The sequence below is a fragment of the Anabrus simplex genome, chromosome 2 (genome assembly GCF_040414725.1).
Source record: "Anabrus simplex isolate iqAnaSimp1 chromosome 2, ASM4041472v1, whole genome shotgun sequence".
Lineage (NCBI taxonomy): Eukaryota > Metazoa > Arthropoda > Insecta > Orthoptera > Tettigoniidae > Anabrus > Anabrus simplex.
Window position 1 is genome coordinate 877829284 of NC_090266.1, and position 20614 is coordinate 877849897.

At 40.4% G+C, this 20614-nt stretch overlaps 1 protein-coding gene across 1 annotated transcript in view; it reads left to right on the forward strand.

The window, feature by feature from the left end:
• Cht6 (Chitinase 6) overlaps positions 1-20614 on the forward strand; it is a 526853-nt gene that overhangs the window by 173879 nt on the left and 332360 nt on the right. The window contains exon 2 of the mRNA XM_068226058.1: positions 16679-16739. Within this exon, the coding sequence (XP_068082159.1) occupies positions 16679-16739 (61 nt within the window). The remainder of the gene's footprint in view (positions 1-16678; positions 16740-20614) is intronic.

Below are 20614 nucleotides of genomic sequence, written 5' to 3' on the forward strand. Positions count from 1 at the left end.
TTTTAATGTACCTGATGTCGAGGTGTTTAACTCGGAGTAGATCATACTAGATCATTCTCGATCAAAGGACTTATACTGTAGCAAGTTATCTAAGAACAAAACAACATATTTATGGGGACCATGACTGAATTAACGACTTAATTTTCAAGTCTCAAGGTTAAACCGGTCTACAACGCAGAGTGGTGTTGGCCTCGAGCCGAAAGTTTCTAAAATGATCAGGGTGTAGCAATGCAAGCAAGAAAGCCTGGCCGTTTTGCCAAAGCACCCGTCACTTTTCCTTCTTTCAGGATGGCTATTTGCATTTATTTGGTGTATTGAAAGAGAGAAGAAATGATGGGGGGGTAGTAAAAGCTCATGCACTTTCACTCTGAAAGTTTACATAAATGTAGAGCTCTGGCCGAATTAAAGAAGAATCAACTGAGACCTGTGACACAATAGCTCAGAAATGTGAGTCTTTGTATGAGAGAAAGTTTAATTTTTTTTTGAAGGAGTCAGAATGATGTTTTGAAGGATTGTTTAAAGGCACGCAGAAAAGTACTCCATTTGGCTATCTGAAATACATGAGCTGCAATTCTTAACAGGTTCTCATAGTCAATCGTGTACTCAACACAGAGGTCATTACTATGCCTCCAGTCAGCCAGCTATATCACACAAACCATGGTATAAAGCCGTCAGATGGACTAGACGCCAAGTAACAACCATCATCTGGATGAGATTCAACCAAGATTCATTCCCCATTGACCTCAACAGGATTGGAATACTCCATTCAGTACAATGCCCGTGTGGTGCAAGAAACACAGGAGATGTGAACCACCTCATCTTCGAGTGCAGTATAACTGTCTCCTGTCGCACAGAACTGTTTGATACACTTGTGCACCTTCGTATTCCCTTTCCAACACATAACCAGCTGTTACTGGCAACCGGAGCTCTACACATGTACAGTGCAATTGCCAAATACTTGACGAAAACTGGTGTAAATATCCATAGAAACAAGTGTGCTTATTTCCAGTGTGTTTTATTTTTGCTGTTTTTTTCTCATTTACTGTATGTATTTTACTTTGTTGTCTAACTGTTTTATCTCTTTTCTATAACATGTTCATCATTCTAAATTGTCGATGAGCAAATGCCCTAACGACGAAGGCCATAATGAAAGAAAAATATAGTCAGTCGTAAGGCGGACAAGAAATCCACCACACTTCTAATATCCAGGATCAATCTGTCATTCCTGAAGATTCGACTTGTTTAACGTCGCACTAACACATCAAAAGTTTTCGGTGACGAAAGGACGAAAGGTAGCGGCCGTGGCATTAATTAAGGCAGATGTAAAAAAGATCTGATGTAAAATGGAAAACCACGGAAACCAATCTTCAGGGCTGCTGACTGTGGGATTCGAACCCACTATCTCCCGAATGCAAGCTCACAGCTGCGCGACCCTAACCGCACGGCCAGCTCGTTCGGCTCGTTCGGCTCTTGTCGGTGCTTAAGACAAAAGTGGCAAGCTCACCATTATAAAATCTCACTTCGGCTGCTGACAATTCATGAGTATGACTTTAAAACAACGTTCTCTTGAAACCCCGTCGCAAAGGCATAAAGTACATTCGACATTCTACTGAAAGCTATAGAGACTGCTAACAAAGAAAATAAATAACTGATTATTCTGAGATTCACTCTCTGCTGGGACTGGAAATCCAATGTTCTTTATCTTGTTTCTTCCTGTTCACGTCGCACGGACACGGATGAAATAGGAAAGGCCTAGTAGTGGGAAGGAAGCGACCGTGGCCTTAGTTAAGATACAACTCCGGCATTTGCCTGGTGTAAAAATGGGAAACCACGGAAAACCATCTTCAGAGCTGCCGATAGTGAGGTTCGAAACCACTATCTCCCGAATGCAATATGATAGATACGTGACTCAAACATGTTCTTTATCATCATGGTCTATGGTTTGCAAAGTTGCTGCCTGCCTGGTTAAATCAAGTTCAATTGCCGGCCCTGCCTCGAATTTAAGAGGTTAGGGAGCAATCTCGGAAACACAACTGGGAGTTACAATCCCATTTTCAGACTCTCAGAAGTTTCTTTTATAAGGTTTTCCACTTAACTGTAGGTGAATGTCGGGATAGTACCAAATGTACGGGTATGGCCGATGCCTTATTAATTCTAGCCTCAATTCAGTTACCAATAGAGGCCGATGTCCTCGGTATTTAGCCACCAAAAACAGCAATCCCTGTAATCTAATTATCAATACGCGTAACTAAACGGACATAGATACCACATATAAGTAGATTATCGGAATAACTCACGTCAACTTTGCTCATGAGGCTTCTGGTTACGGTATTCCTAAGACCTTTGCATGAAACAACAACAACAACAACAACAACAACAACAACAACAAAAACAAGAGCCCAAGTTCATTGATCTGACCTCGGACTGATAGGTATTTCGACGTCCATCCTGAGTTTCCTTACATCAACCTCCAGATGCCAATCCAAAATCTAGATCGAAGTGATAAGAAAGGCACCTTACTACAACATAAGTTAGCAGGCAAAGTACATGAGTGAAAATATCTCTAACCACTAAAATCGAATACATTTTTCCAGGTAGCCTGTAGTAAAATAAGGAACGGGTGGAGGTGAGGTTGCACAGCGGCCTAGCTATTCGTCTCATAACCATAACTCTAACGCCTCCTGTGCGAATTCCGAAGGGCGTTCGACCTCAAAAGCCCCCTGAAGGAGTTGGAAATAGATTCAGAGTACTTGACGAACCCATACAAATATGGGAGGCAGCGTTGAGGGTAAAGAAAGGAATGTAAGGTTGTGTGCACTTTGTCAAGCGATTCGTTGATTCAAACCATAAACCAAACCCCATGGCGACCGGGCGAGTTGGCCGTGCGGTTAGGAGCGCGCGGCTGTGAGCTTGCATCCGGGAGATAGTTGGTTCGAATCCCACTGTCGGCAGCCCTGAAGATGGTTTTCCGTGGTTTCCCATTTTCACAGCAGGCAAATGCTGGGGCTGTACCTCAATTAAGGCCACGGCCGCTTCCTTCCAACTCCTAGTCCTTTCCTATCCCACCGTCGCCATAAGACCTGTCTGTGTCGGTGCGACGTAAAGCAACTAGCAATAATAAACCACATGAAAGGCCATGGCCTACCGAGCGACCGCTGCTCAGCCGAAGGCCTGCAGATTACGAGGTGATATGTGGTCGGCACGATTAATCCAGTTGGCCGTTGTTCTTGGTTTGTAGACCTGGGCCACTCACTCACCGTAAGAAAGTCCCTCAATTGTAACCACGTAGGTTGAGTAGCACTCAGATCCAGGTAAAAATTCCCTGACATGGCCGGGAATCGAACCCGGGGCCTCGGGGTAAGCGACAGGTACGCTGTACCTACACCGCGGAGGCAGCTGACTTATACCATAGTCGAATTAAAATGGATAATTTTAACTTTGTTTTGTCTCAGCGAAATCAGATCCGCGTCTTACTTCTATATACATATTTATGGTTCTCTTAACAATAAGACAGGACGTGATAGCCCAGTAGTCTCTGGATTGCAGTTCGAATCCCGTACAATTATTTGAGATGTTCAAAATGAAAGATAACAACGCTGTGGTTCGAATTCCAGGTAAAACTGGACATCTCGTGGCATATTAAATTATGAGAGGTTTAACAATAACGTTAACTCCCATGGTTGGATGCTAAACCAACCTAAATCTTCTTTCGGTCACACTGGAGTCTTGTTACCTTGGAGAAAATGAAAAACCGATATAACGTTTGTAACTTTTTATATAATTTCTTTGATTTGTGCTTGCTGATCACATCGATACCGAGAAGAACACTTCATCGTGGCTTGCGTTGTTCACATTACGATATTATTAAACACAGTTGACGAAGTCCATAACATTGTTATTGTCCATTTCGTCTCCCTCAGAAGTACGTGCACGTATTTGAACTCGTTTGTATAGGTGCAATTTGCTTGCCGTGAGAATGAGGTCTCATCGTTGGGAAACACACACAAAATGAAACTAACGTCATACTTTCACACCATTAAGATAAACTTAGTGTAAAAACAGGCGTTTTATCCTGAGGTATTAGTAACTGTAGAAAAGCAAGTGATACAGGTGTGGGTGGGAAGGAAGAAACAGTGTTTCTTCTCATAATAAACTCACATCTCACTTCCTCATTCTCTGTTGGAAATTAGTTATTAATCAGTGACTTTACGATGTCGTATCTCATCTAAATATCACTATTAATGTAACTCGCGATGGTGGAATACAGTGAAGAAGAGAGAGAGAAATAGTTTATCCGCACTAACTTAAGAAACTGCGAGACAACACTTCAGTCTCTTCAGTCCTGGGACATGGTTGCTAAAATGTTAACGATAAAGAGTTATTGGATCAGTGATACCCAGATATCAAATGTTTGCCCGAGCAAGTGGCTGTACGACGTCGCGCCGACACAGATAGATCATATGGCGACGATGGAACACGAAAGAGCTACGAGTGGGAAGGAAGCAGCCGTGGCCTTATTTAAGTTACAGCCTGGTGTGAAAATGGGAAACCACGGACAACCATCTTCAGGGCTGCCGACAGTGGGGTTCGAACGCACTATCTCCCGAATACTGGATATTGGCCGCATTTAAGCGACTGCAGCTATCGAGCTCGGTTGGTTTGACATTTAAAACTGGATGGATTTTAAGTACATTCTCTTGTTAGAGTTGTTTATAATTTATAGGGGAACATACTGAGCAACATAACTAAAAACAGCCAAAAACGGACTTAGCAGTTTTTGAATCCATCTCTTCACGCTTAAAACTAAGTTCCAATACACTTCTTTAGACTATATAGTACAGTTTTCATGAAGTGATAGCGGAAAATCGTGGAGAGAGACTATACCTAGTATTCGGTAGCGGCTGTTTGTGCCAGATCCCCAAATGGTGAGATTACAAGTCCTTCAGTGAAGCGTCAATTAACGTTAGTGCGTTAATAGCGTATTGTGGTTAAGTATTTCGAGTGCTGATAGAAGAATACATAAGCAATGTCGACACTTAAAATGTTAATAAGTTTGTTAATGTCAGGCTAGAAAGTCGATAGCTTGTACGGGTTAACTTTTCTCATATTTAATATGGCAAGATCCCCAGGACGCTGTTGAAACAAACTTTCTACTTTAAATATATTCACGTTTAAATAGCTTACATATATATTTAGGTTATTAGCCCTGTACGTCAAAGATTAACAATTTTTTACTTTCCTATATCTACTGTATATATAAAATAACATGTCCTGACTGACTGACTGACTGACTGACTGACTGACTGATTCATCATCGCCGAGCCAAAACTACTGAAACCGGGCGAGTTGGCCGTGCGGTTAGTAGCGCGCGGCAGTAAGCTTGCATCTGGGAGATAGTGGGTTCGAATCCCACTGTCGGCAGCCATGAAGATGGCTTTCCGTTGTTTCCCATTTTCACACAGGCAAATGCTGGGGCTGTACCTTAATTAAGGCCACGGCAACTTCCTTCCAATTCCTAGGCCTTTCCTTTCTCATCGTCGCCATAAGACCTCTCTGTGTCGGTGCAACGTAAAGCCACTAGCAAAAAAAACTATTGAACATAAAGAAATACAATTTTGAGGATACATTTATATTACAATGTACGTGCCCACTAAGGGAGGATTTTTGGATATTCCATCGCTAAGGGGGTGAAAAGGGGGTTGAATCTTTAAAATCAGTGTATCTATATCTCAAAAATGTAACAGTTTAAAGACGTGAAAATTGGTATTTGGAATTTTCTTTCAAAATAAGGAAACTTGTATTTTTTTGTTTTCGGAAAATCCTCTTAAGGGGTGTGAAAAAGGTGAAAAAGGGGTTGAGTACCTTTAATGAGGATACCTATATATCAAACACTGAAGATGTTACAGTCTTGAAAATTGGTATTTGCAATCTTCTTTAAAAACAAAAAACACGCATATTTTGTTTTAGGAAAATCTTCTTGAGACGGAGTAAACAGGAGTCACAAATGGGGTGAATTTTTAAAATGAGTATATCTACGTTATATCTCAAAAACATAATATGTTACACACGTGAATATTGGTATTTGGAATCTCCTAAAAAAGTAAAGGAACAAGCATAATTTGTTTTCTGAAAATCCACTTAAGGGGAATTGTTAAAGTGGGATAATTTTTAAAATGAGCAATCTGTTGTATATCTCAGAAACTTAACGTATTACAGAAGTGAAAATTGGTATTTTTAATCAATTTTTAAAATAAAGCAACACGTATTTTTTGTTTTCGGAAAAAAAACACTTACTTACTTTACTCCTCGGCGCTACAGCCCTTGTAGGGCCTTGGCCTCTCTGACGATTGTAGCCCAATCTTCACGATCTTCTGCACGCCTCCTCCATCTTCTTATTCCCATCTTTCTTAAATCCTCCACATCATCCAGCCATCTTTTCCGGGGTCCTCCTTTCCATCTTCTATCACCTGGATTTCCTTTGTAGATCTTCTTGACAGCCCTATTATCTGACATTCTCTCCACGAGTCCCAACCACCTTAATCTGTTGCTTTTTATATCGGTTACGATACTTGGATGTCCATAGAGTTCTTCCAATTCCTTGTTTTTCCTTATTCTCCACAATTCCCCTTCCTTCACTGGGCCAAAAATCTTTCTCAGTATTTTTCTCTTCGATCTGTTCAACAGTTCTTCATCTACTTTGGTCATTGTCCATGTTTCAGAACCATAAGTTACCACTGGTCGTAATACTGTTCGATAGACTGCCAACTTTAATCTTCTACCAAGGCTGCGTGATCTAAACACTTTCAGTAAAGCTAAGTAAGCCCTATTGCCTGCAGCAATCCTCGCTTTTATTTCCTCTTTCATGTCATTATCTTTTGTCACTAGCACTCCTAAGTACTTAAACTTTTCACATTTCTCGTAGTTAATCCCATTCAATTTTATGCACTTCCCTAACTATGGTCCTCCTAGATGCAAACAAGTAATGAGTTTTGGCATTATTCACTCTTAGGCCCATTTCTCCTCCTTCCTTTTCTAATCTATCCAGCCCTTCCTCTAGGTCTTTCAATCTTCTAGAAAGCATATCAACATCATCAGCATAAGCCAGATTCTGTGTTACACGGTTCAACAGCGTACCGCCTGGATTACTGACCTCCACCTTTCTCATCACACGCTCCAAAACCACATTGAAGAGTAGGGTAGATAACACATCCCCTTGCCGCAAAACTTGGTTTAGTTCAAACTCTTTAGTAAGATTTCCTTATATTTTAAGCATGCATTTAGTACCCGTTAGGGTCATTTGTACCCGTCTTATCAATTTAGTTGGGAACTCCATGTCCATCATTGTTTGATACAGTTTCCTCCTTTTCCCACTATCATAAGCCTGCCGAAAATCCACAAACAGCTGATACACATCCACATTATATTCATAGCATTTCTCCATTATTTGCCTGACAGTGAAGATGTGATCTGTTGATCTACCCTGTCGAAAGCCACTTTGATAGTCTCCTAGTATCTGCTCAACCAGTGGAGTGAGTCTCATAGAGAATACCTTGGCTAAGACCTTATAGACCACACAAAGCAAAGATATACCTCTATAATTTCCACAATTTGCTTTATCTTTCTTCTTATGAATTGGGCAAATAATTGCTAAGCTCCAATGCTCTGGCATTTGTTCTGTTTCCCAAACTTCCACAATTAGTTGGTGAACAAGTTGCGTCAACTGTTCACCCCCTATTTAATCATCTCAGCTGAAATGTTATCACTTCCTGGCGCCTTATTATTCTTCAAGTACTTAATTGCCGTCCTCACTTCTTCTATAGATGGTACAGGCACTGATTTTAAATCTAGGCTAGGATCCTGCTAAGGCTGCCCATCCTCTTCTTCCTCTTCTTTCAATCTCACCGTCTCTCCAGCCATATTCAACAGTTCACTAAAGTATTCCGCCCATCGGTCAAGAATCCGGTCTCCTCCCCCAATCATGTTTCCTTCTTTATCTCTACAGAATACAGCATGTGGTTGAAAACCTTTCTGTAAGTCCTTTATTTTCCCATAGAACTTCCGTACTTCTTGCATATAATATTGTTCCTCCAAATCTGTAATCCATTTCCTCTCCGCCTCTCTCTTCTTTCTCCTACAAATTCTGCCTGTCTCTTTCCTCTTCTTCCTAAATTCTTCTACATATATTCTTGTTTTCCTGCTAAACATTTTCTTCCTTGCTTCATTTCTCTCCTCAATTGCTCTTCTGCAGTCGTCATCAAACCATCCTTGCCTTTCAGTCTTTACTTCCACTCGTAGTACTTCATCCGCAGTTTCCTGCAATGCACCCCTCAATAAAGTCCACATTCCTTCGATGTTTTCCACTGCCCAGCTTTGTTGTTTAGCCTCCAACTTCTTCTCCATCCTGGATTCATATAGCTGAGCAGTTTCTTTATCTTTCAATTTTGAGACCATATATCTCCTTGGAGCTTTCCCTTTCTTAGCAGATCTGTAAGTTGCAATACGTTGCCTGTATTTTACCCGTACCAAGTAATGGTCTGAATCACAATCAGCTCCCCTACAACTGTCAACTTGTAGTATATCAAATGCATGTCTCCTGTCGATTACTGCATGGTCTATTTGATTAAAGATGACACCATCTGGCGAACACCAAGTGGCTTTCCGTATATTCTTTCTCTGAAACCATGTTCTCTTCCGCACCATCGACTTTCCCATGGCAAAATCAATTAGCCTCTGTCCATTATCATTTGACTCATCATGCAAACTTTCCTTCCCAGCTGTCTCCCTATAGGCTCCTTCCTTACCCACTTTAGCGTTGAAATCTCCAAGTATGATTTTTACATCTTGTCTTGGGATGCCTTCTATTTCTTGTTCCAATTGTCCATAGAACATATCTTTCTCTTCATCCTCAGCCTCTTCTGTTGGTGCATACACACACACACACACACACACACACACACACACACACACACAAAGGTGATATTGAAAAAATGGGCCTTCATCCTTAGAGTGCATATTCTTTCATTTACAGGTTTAAAATTCAAAACTGCTGACTTATATCTGTCATTCACTAGAAAGCCTGTGCCACCTATTGTACCTCTGTCTCCACCATTAAGCAGCACTGTATATCTACCACTTCTACAAACACCATTTCCTTTCCATCTGACTTCCTGAATTGGTGCTATTCCAATATTATATTTCTCCATTTCTTGTTCAGGGTTCGTACATTCCAGGTTGCTATATACATATCATATTTCCGTTTGCATCTTCCATTTCCTCGCGTGGGTCGTTCACCATTATCATCAGGCCGGCTATTCTTGTCTATGAGTTTCGTAACGAGTTGTTTTTTTCCGATATAGGGTTGTTAGCCCCATGATCAACCCCCAACCTGGAGGACCACGGTATCCCTCTTAGTCTGGCCTATCACCTGTGACCTGTCCGGCTGGGGTGGCCCTACCAGGAGCTTATGCTCCCGCCAGTATAGCTCTCAGGACCACTTAGGCACGCAAGCTCCCACATCGCGACAAGATGAAGATACCAGCGTGGGAGGAAAATCAATTAACGGGGTTAAAATGACTGACGTATTCGGGAGATAGTAGGTTCGAATCCCACCGTCGGCAGCCCTGAAAATGATTTTCCGTGGTTTCCCATTTTCACACCAGGCAAATGCTGGGGCTGTACCTTGATTAAGGCCACGGCCGCTTCCTTCCCACTCCTAGCCCTGCCCTGTCCCGTCGTCGCCATAAGACCTATCTGTGCCGGTGCGACGTAAAGCAACTAGCAAAAAAAAAAAGACTGAAAGAGGGGTTGAATTATTTTATTAGGATACTGGTATCTCCAAAACTGAAGATATTACAGACGTGAACATTGGTATTTGGAATCTCCTTTAAGAATAAAGAAACACGTATTTTTTCGCAAAATTCACTTAAGGGCGTTGTAAAACGGACTGAAAAGTGAATTGAACTCTTTTTTTTTTTTTGAGGATACTTATGTCTCAAATGGTCAATATGTTACAGACATGAAAATTTGTATTTGGAATCTTCTTTAAAAATAAAGAAACACGCATTCTTTTTTTTCGGAAAATCCACATAAGGGATTGGGGTGGGTGAAAAGAACTGAAGAAAGTGTTGAATTCTTTTTATGAGGATACTTATATATCAAATACTGAAGATGTTACAGACGTGAATATTGGTATTTGGTTCTGTAAAAGTAAAGGAACACGCATAATTTGTATTCTGAAAATCCACTTAAGAGGAAATGTTAAAAGGGTGAATTTTTAAAATGAGCATTTTTACAGTATATTAAAAAACTTACCACATATTACAGACATGAAATTTGGTATTTTCAATATCTTTTTAAAATAAAGTAACATGTATTTTTTTGTTTTCGGGAAAAACACTTAAGGAGGTAAAAATGACTGAAAAAGTGTTGAATTATTTTTATTAGGATGCTGGTATGTCCAAAACTGAAGATATTACAGATGTGAAAATTGGTATTGGGAATCTCCTTTAAAAATAAAGAAACACGTACTTTTTGTTTTCGGAAAAATAATTAAGGGGGTTAATATGACTGAAAAAGAGGTTGAATTATTTTTATTAGGATTCTGGTATCTCCAAAACTGAAATATTACAGACGTAAAAATTGGTATTTGGAATCTCCTTTAAAAATAAAGAAACATGTATTTTTGTTTTCGGAAAATTCACTTAAGGGGGTTGTAAAAAGGACTGAAAAGTGAGTTGAACTCTTTTTATGAGGATACTTGTATCTCAAAAACTGAAGATGTTGCAGACATAAAAATGTGTATCTGGAATGTTCTTTAAAAATGAAGAAACATGTATTTTTCATTTTCGGAAAATCCACTTGAGGGGGTGGGGTGGGTGAAAAGAACTGAAGAAAGTGTTCAATTATTTTTATGAGGACACATATATCAAATAGTGAAAATGTTAGACGTGAAAATGGGTATATGGAACTCCTGTAAAAGTAAAGGAACACGCATAATTTGTTTTCTGAAAATCCACTTAATGGGAAGTGTTAAAGGGGGTGAATTTCTAAAACGAGCATATCTACAGTATATCAAAACACCACATATTACACACATGAAAACTGGCGTTTTTAATCTCTTTTAAAAATAAAGTAACACGTATTTTTTGTTTCAGAATAAACGCTTAAAGGGTGGGGGTTGTAAAAAGACTGTAAAAGGGGATGATTTCTTTTTATGTGGATACTTATATCTCAATTACAGAAGATGACACAGACACGAAATTTTGCATTTGGAATCTCCTTTTAAAAAAAGAAACGCGTATTCTTTTGTTTTCGGAAAATCCAATTAAGGGGGGGATAAATTAATTGAAAAATGAGTTGAATTCTTTGTTCGAGGATACTTATATTCGAAAACGAAAGATGTTACAGACGATAAATTTGGCATTTGGAATCTCCCTTAAAAATAAAGAGACACTTATTTTCTGGCGGGAGGGGTGGTGGCTGGAATCAACTTAATGGGGCGTAAAAGGAGTTTAATTATTTTTATGCGAATACAAATAAGAAGTGGACTTAAAACAATACACCCCTAAGGGGGTTTTGTCTGGGGGTGAGGAATGATGACAGAAATATGCATTTATATGAAACCGTTTGAGTTATGAAGTTAAAATTCCAAATGATATCCTAGGCGTTAAATAACAGAAGGTTTGAAACAAATTTAACCGCTCAGAGAGTTAAAGGGGGTTAAGAACCGAAACAAATATGTTCATTCCTTCCTCCAAAAACGGTTTAACGTACAAAGACAAAATTCCAATTCCAAATCCTAGGTGTGAAGTAGGAAATATTTTTAACGTTCCAACCCTACGTGTTAAATGAGGTTGGCTCCGTAAACGAAATTATTCATCCCTCCAAATTTGTTTGACGTACAATGTAAAATACCGTATACTTCAAAGTATTCTTCCGTTCAAATGAGTTTGCCAAGTTGTGCATGCCGATGATGTCGGCAGCAGGCTGACCAATAATTCCTGTTAGTGCAACCATCAACATAGTAATCAATGTCAAATAAATCGCAGATTAGTTCTGCATTGGTTGCTAATCTTATACCTTCAAATAAACTGATGCGATATCATGTGAGATCATAGTAAAAGTAAGATCTCTTCAATATTGCATTCTTACCAAGAATAATATATTTCTTGCTTTCATTTCCACTGTTCCATTTCTGTGACTGTTCACTTGTATACAGCCGAAGTGGCATCCGCCATTCTGGGCCCATTCCAAGCAGAGCGATGATCTCTTCTAATCGATACCGATGTACTGATTGGTATGAGAGACATGGTATTTGTTCTCCTTTATTTGATCCACTAATTACTAAATGATGCATGTTCTGTTGGATGTAGGGTTGGGGTTGGGAAGGGTAACCATCCGTAAAACTGGAATTAATTATCATTTGTCCAATCTCCAGGAAACTGGGAGCAATAATACGAAAAAGGAATAGATTACCATTGTTATTATTGCTGTGTTTTCAAAGATCACATTATTAATCGTTATATAGTAGTCTTGGGTAAGGAGTACAAGATGAAAATAAATAAGTCCAAAACAAAAATAATGGAGTGCAGTCGAACGAAGGCAGGTGATGCAGGTAATACTAGATTAGGAAACGAAGTCTTAAAGGAAGTAGATGAATATTGTTACTTGGGTAGTAAAATAACGAACGATGGCAAAAGTAAGGGAGACATAAAATGCAGACTAGCGCAAGCAAGGAAGGCCTTTGTTAAGAAAAGAAGTTTACTCACTTCAAATGTTGATATAGGAAGACTTCCATCTGGAGCATGGCATTGTATGAAGTGAAACATGGACGATAACTAGCTCAGAAATAAAGAGAATACAATCTTTTGAAATGTGATGTTACAGAAGAATGCTGAAGGTGAGATTGGTAGATGGAATCACAAATGAAGATATGCTGAATCAAATTGGTGAGAGGAGATCGATTTGGCTAAATTTGACGAGAAGAAGGGATAGAATGATAGGACACATCTTAAGACACCCAGGACTTGTTAAGTTGGTTTTTGAAGAAAGTGTAGGCGGTAAGAATGGTAGGGGTAGACGAGGGAATGAATGTTATAAGTAGATTGGAGCAGATGTAGGATGCAATAGTTACGTAGAAATGAAAATGTTAGCACAGGATAGGGTGGCATGGAGGGCTGCATCAAACCAGTCTATGGACTGATGACTCAAACGACAACAACAACGACAATATAGGAAGGAATCTTATAGCAATCCCGTCGACATTTTAAGCTACGTGTGGCGTACACACGACAGTGCGCACTTGAAGCTCACGTGTTTCAGTCCGTATCACCAAGGTAGTGTATTGTCCCTTTGAAGAAGGTCATGGATCTCAGTTCGAATCTTTGTTCGTGTCCATGATATTAGCGAGACCTTGTGTTCTCCACCCATGTACCGTTGCTTTCATAAGACACCGCGGATTGGAATGCGGCCGGGCGTGGTTCTGACCACTTTCTACTATCCTGGATACGATGGGACAATTCCTGGGCAGCACTGTGAGTACCCGACAAATACGGACCCACAATGCCGTCAGCCTAACGAGATCTGCCCGAATCACATACAGGGCTGATGCCGATCTCCTGAGCAAATAATGTCGTACTGTTTTTAACAGCAGGCTGTGTCTATCTGGCTAATTTATTTACTACTTCTGAGCATAAAGTTCTTGTTCTTCCAGCCTGGTCTCAGTCCAAATAAATTGTATAGCGTTTCGCGAATATTCCACTAAATTTCGAGCTACACTCGCTGGTAGTGTTTTAAATTTCGTGTGCTTATTGCTAGCCTAGCCTATTGTAAGGCAGACCCTCCCACAGGGGTGAGTGGTATCTCCCACGTATGAGGAACAGCATGTTTTGTGGTGAATGATAGGACTGTGTGTGTTGTATGAGTTACATGGATGTTGGGGACAGCACAAACACCTAGTCCCCGAAACAAGAGATTAGACTCTCCGACCCGGCGGGGAATCATATCCGGCGTCCTCTGAGCCGAAAGCTACTACGCTGACCATTCAGCCAAGTAGCCGGAGGCGGGTAGTACTGTGAACATGGATTGCGTGATTCCATTCCATTTCTCCGTACCTGCTCCACTTTGATCTAAACACCTTCTTCCACTCCTGGGACATTTTAACTTACTCTTGACAAACCTCCGATAGTTTCTTACATCACAACTTATCACAATCCCGTACAGAGGTAATTACAGTTACACTGCTGATGATAGTACAGCAGTGCAGATTTTGGTACTAGTTTCCCATAATAAAATAAGATAAAATAAAATACAGCGGACCAACAGCCAGAAGTAGTCATGGTCCTAAAATATATCAATGGCAACAGTAACAACTATCAACAACAAGAATTCAAACACTACAACCAACTTCATCTACAATAATACCGAACACAAAAACAACATCCTGTTCTATTTTTAGAATAACAATTTCAAATCTTGCTTCAGGCCGCGGCTCGATTCTCATCAGTGTACTGTATGTGGGACTTGTGAAATAGGAAGTACGTTTCCATGGATCGGATTCTGCGTAAAACTGTAGATCACGAAAACTAAAAACTTGCTTTTTCCCCGTTTTGTATGTTCCTTTTACTTACATGTTCATGCATTTTACTTCCGCACCATGTTAAATATTAAAAGAATCATAGTATACGTCATTATACTGACTCTGTCCGGTTTCTTGGATGAGTACTGGCCTTATATTCAGAGGGTTCGATTCCCGGCCAAATCAGGGATTTCAATCGCGTAAGGTTAATCCCTTAATACACATCTTCATTTCTATAGAACACATCGCATTACAAAACACCACTGAAACACACAATAGTGAATATAGGGTTTGCATCAGGAAAAGGCATCCGTTCGTAAAACTGGACTAAATTCATAGAGTGCCAAATCTAGGTAACTGGGCAAAGGCCAAGATGTGGAAGAAGAAGATCTAATCATATTAGGACGCTTCATCTCTTGTCATTTTAGAATAATAAGGAAGCTATTTTGGTTTCAGTGCGTACATTCCTTCTAATTTTACGCCACAATTAAGCACAATTAATCCATCTTGTTTCAGGACTTTCTGATACCACACCTTACACCTACATTCCCTTGAATAACATCCACTTCGAAGTCACGTTTCAACCCCTCCCTACTGAGTATCTGGTTCACCTATTGCCGTCTGCAAAGAGAATAAAAGGAAAATCTGGGCGCAGCCTAACTCCACCCACGAAGGCTATCAGTGAGGTATAAATAGCTTAAGAAATGACCTTTATTGCCACTCAGGTAATAGCCTGATACATTCTTTAAAATTATTTCCTCCTTGGGCATATCATTCTGATAATGTCCCTCAGCCTTGCTATGTCGAGTCATTAAACCACATACCAATGCCAGAGCACGTAGACCTGTCTGGAGTCTTAAACTGGCTTTCAGTAAAGCCCTGTTCTGCATATTTAAATAATAATAATAATAATAATAATAATAATAATAATAATAATAATAATAACAATAATAATCTGAGCTAATTCATTCAGTTTATATCTAGTAATTCGAGGAACATTATAGTTCCCCTTCAGGAAGACGCGTCAGTCTCCAGTATCTCGAGCTATTCGATGTGTCGAGAAAGGGCAGTGAGTGAGAAGAAGGCGCCTGAGGCCTTAATTACGGAACAACCCCGGCATTTTCCTGGTGTGAAAATGGGAAACCACAGGAAAACCATCTTCAAGGCTGCCGACAGTGGGGTCCGAATCTACTATCTCCCGAATGCAAGCTCACAGCTACGTGGCCAAAACCACGCAGCCACTTACTCGGTGAGAGAGAAGTTTATTTACTTGAAATACATGGTCAGTCACCTAACAACATGCACCCGAAATATTTCTGAAAGGTAAGGTGCTATTGACGTGCTGTTTTCACAGAAATGAAGTGTAACGAAGGGCTCATAATTGTAGCCCATACACATATGTTAAGGATTACTAAAATGTTTATTTATTTTAGAAAGTTACATTTTTCAAATGGATAAATGTCTATTGATATTAACAAATTAAATTAGACTAATTAGAATGTCAGTGGTATCTGTTCATAAAATTCTGTGCATGGTCTACAGTTATGAGCCCTCGGTTACACTTCATTACTGTGAAATAGCACCTTCCATTTCAGAAATGGTTGGGGTGTAAGTTTTAGGTTAAAGCTTCTTCTTTTTTTTTTTTTTTTGCTATTTGCTTTACGTCGCACCGACACAGATAGGTCTTATGGCGATGATAGAATAGGGAAGGTCTAGAAATGGGAATGAAACGGCCGTGACCTTAATTAAGGTACAGCCCCAGCATTTGCCTGGTGTGGAAATGGGAATCCACTGAAAACCATCTTCAGGGCTACCGACAGGTTTGCATAAAGGAAATATGAAATATTCACTAAAAGAAACCTGATTATTTGAACTCTACAGGCAATTCAAAAACCAGTGTAGAGAATTGGACATGGCTTCGAATATAACATTCATTCGGTGTGCTCCTGAAATATAGATAAACTGAACTGTTCAAGGAGAATTAAGAAACCAGAGATGCCTGGAACTTCGGAAAGGTCAAATTCGATTCCCAGTTCTTTAAAATGTTGTTTCTTGACAGAATTCACAAAGCTATTGTTTTAAAGGCATTCTGTTTGTTTCCAGATGCTGTTGCACCTCTTGGTTGTCTGGCTGACCGCCGTCTCTGTCAGACTTTCAGATGGAGGTAAGTCTCACTTTTTATATCACAGGTACAGTATGTCGTCCTTTTCTCTGCAGTGAAGAACACCATGGACAATGTTTGCTTAATAGGCTTAAAACGCAGAGTTCGGAATGAATAGAGCTTCGTGTCTGTGTTATCTGAATAATAATAATAATAAAAATAAGAATAATAAATAATAATAATAATTTCGTGTGGCTATTTCTAGCCGAGTGCATCCCTTGTAAGGCAGACCCTCCGATGAGGGTAGGCGGCATCTGCCATGTGTAGGTAATTGCGTGTTATTATAGTGGAAGATAGTGTTGTGTGTGGTGTGCGAGTTGCAGGGATGTTGGAGACAGCACAAACACCCAGCCCCCGCGCCACTGGAATTAACCAATGAAGGTTAAAATCCCCGACCCGACCAGGAGTCGAACCCGGGACCCTCTGAACCGAAGGCCAGTACCCTGACAATTTAGCCAACAAGTCGGAAATAATAATAATAATAATAATAATAATAATAATAATAATAGTAATAATAATAATATGGTTCATGGTGTGGGTTACTGTAGTCACGTCCCAGTTCGTGAACCATGGGCAACGGCTGAGTAGCCCTGTAAGTGGTCCTGCGAGTCGGGATACCAGTTGCTATGGAATGGGCGGGAGCATCTCGGACATATTCTGAGTAATGGCCTTCCTTGTGCTCAGGTGGCCAGGACTATACAATCCCCCGGCGGTCCCTAACCCATTAGAGGAGAGATCCTCACTTGTACTATGTGTAAGTAGGGTAGCATCCTGCTTCATGAATTTAGCGAGCTCAGAACATTTTAAGAAAGCCTCGGACCTATGGGAGTAACGGTGTCCCACTCCCATTTGACAGGCGAGGGACTCCTTGGAAACAACTTGGCGAACGAAATGGAATTCGATGGGGACCTATCAATATTAATGAGGCTTATGGAAGAAAGAAAGTAGAACTGGCTGAGTCAGCAAAGAGGATGCATCTGGATGTGCTAGGAGTAAGTGATATTCGGGTAACGGGAGAGAACGAGGAAGAGATAGGAGATTATAAAGTGTACTTGACGGTTGTTAAAAAGGGAAGGGCAGGGTCTGGGATAGGGCTGTTCATCAGGAATACTATTGCACGCAACATCGTCTCTGTTAGGGACGTAAACGAGCGAATGATGTGGGTAGATTTGGCAGTTGGAGGAATTAGGACTAGAATTGTCTCAGTGTATTCACTATGTGAGGGTGCAGATGAGGATGAAATTGACAAGTTTAATGAAGCATTGAGTGACATCGTAGTCAGGGTCAACAGCAAGGATAGGATAGTGCTAATAGGCGATGTCAGTGCGAGAGTTGGAAATAGAACTGAAGGATACGGAAGGGTGATTGGTAAATGTGGTGAAGATATGGAAGCTAATGGGAATGGGAAGCGTTTGCTGGACTTCTGTGCTAGTATGGATTTAGCAGCTACAAATACATTATTCAAGCATAAGGCTATTCACCGCTACACATGGGAGGCTACGGATACCAGATCCATACTAGACTATATCTTAACCGAGATCGAATTCAGGAAGTCTGTTAGGAGTGTACGGGTTTTTCGGGGATTTTTCCATGATACAGACCACTATCTGATCTGTAGTGAACTAAGTATATCTAGGCCTAGGACAGAGAAAGTGAAATCTGTCTGCATACGAATAAGGGTAGAAAATCTCCAGGACGAGGAAATTATACAGAATTACATGGATATGATTAGTGAGAAGTTTCGAGCACTGGACAGTAGGCAGGTTCAGGATATAGAAAGACAATGGGTGACATGCAGGGATGCTGTAGTAGAAACAGCAAGGGAATGCCTAGGAACGACTGTGTGTAAAGATGGGAAGAAGCGAACATCTTTGTGGAATGATAAAGTGAGAACAGCTTGAAAATGCGAAAAGAACGCTTATCAGGAATGGCTCCAAACAAGGGCCGATGTAGACAGGGAATTGTACGTAGATGAATGAAACAGAGCGAAACAAATAGTTGTTGAATCCAAAAAGAAGTCGTGGGAAGATTTTGGTAATAACATGGAAAGGCTGGGTCAAACAGCAGGGAAACCTTTCTGGACAGTAATAAAGAATCTTAGGAAGGGAAGGAAAAAGCAAATGAACAGTGTTTCAGGTAATTCAGGTGAACTCATAATGGATCCCAGGGAATCACTGGAGAGGTGGAAGGAATATTTTGAAAAATATTCTCAACGTAAAAGGAAATCTTCCTGGTGGTGTCGCGAACAACCAAGCTCATGGGGGGGAAGAAAATGATGTTGGTGGAATTACGTTTGCGGAAGTGGAAAGGATGGTAAATAAACTCCAATATCTTATAGCAGCAGGAATAAATGAAAATAGACCTGAAATGGTCAAGTATAGTGGGAAGGCAGGGATGAAATGGCTTCATAGATTAGTAAGATTAACATGGAGTGTTGGTAAGGTACCTTCAGATTGGACAAAGGCAGTAATTGCACCTATTTATAAGCAAGGGAACCGGAAGGATTGCAACAAGTATCGAGGTATCTAATTGATTATTATACCAGGCAATGTATTCACTGCCATCTTAGAAGGGAGGGTGCGATCAGTGATTGAGAGGAAGTTGGATGAAAACCAATGTGGTTTCAGACCACAGAGTGGCTGTCAGGATCAGATTTTCAGTATGCGCCAGGTAACTGAAAAATGTTACGAGAGCAATAAACAGTTATATTTATGTTTCGTAGATCTAAAGAAAGCATATGACAGAATACGGAGGGAAAAAATGTTTGCCATATTGGGGGACTATGTAATTAAGGGTAGATTATTAAAATCCATCAACCGAGCTCGATAGCTGCAGTCGCTTAAGTGCGGTCAGTATCCAGTATTCGGGAGATAGTAGGTTCGAACCCCACTATCGGAAGCCCTGAAGATGGTTTTCCGTGGTTTCCCATTTTCACACCAGGCGAATGCTGGGGCTGTACCTTAATTACGGCCACGGCCGCTTCCTTCCCAATCCTAGCCCTTTCCTCTCCCATCGTCGCCATAAGACCTACAGTATCTGTGTCGGTGCGACGTAAAGCAACTAGCAAAAAAGAAATCAATCAAATGCATTTATGTTGACAATTGGGCTGCAGTGAGAATTGATGGTAGAATGAGTTCTTGGTTCAGGGTACTTACAGGGTTTGGACACTAGACAAGGCTGTAATCTTTCACCTTTGCTGTTCTTAGTTTTCATGGATCATCTGGTGAAAGGTATAAAGTGGCAGGGAGGGATTCAGTTCGGTGGAAATGTAGTAAGCAGTCTGGCCTATGCTTGACGACTTGGTCTTAATGGCAGATTGTGCCGAAAGCCTGCAGTTTCATATCTTGGAACTTGAAAAGAGATGCAATGAGTATTGTAAGAAAATTAGCCTTTCGAAGACTAAATTGATGTCAGTAGGTAAGAATTTCAACAGAATTGAATGTCAGATTAGTGATACAAAGCTGGAACAGTTAGATAATTTTAAGTATTTAGGTTGTGTGTTCTCCCAGGATGGTAATATATTAAGTGAGATTGAATAAAGGTGTCGTAAAGCTAATGCAGTCGCAGTGAGCTCGCAGTTGCGATCAACAGCGTTGGAGGAGGATGGGTTACCTAGGAGAATAATGGGTTCTGTTATAGAGGGTAAGAGAACTAGAGGGAGACCAACACGACGATGTTTAGACTCAGTCTCTAACGATTTAATGATAAGAGGTACAGACTAAATGAGGCCACAGCACTAGTTGCAAATTTGGCGACATTTAGTAAATTCATAGAGGCTTGCAGACTGAACGCTGAAATGCATAACGGCCTATAATGACAATGTATGTATATATGTATGTATATATGTATGTATGAATAATAATAATAATAATAATAAT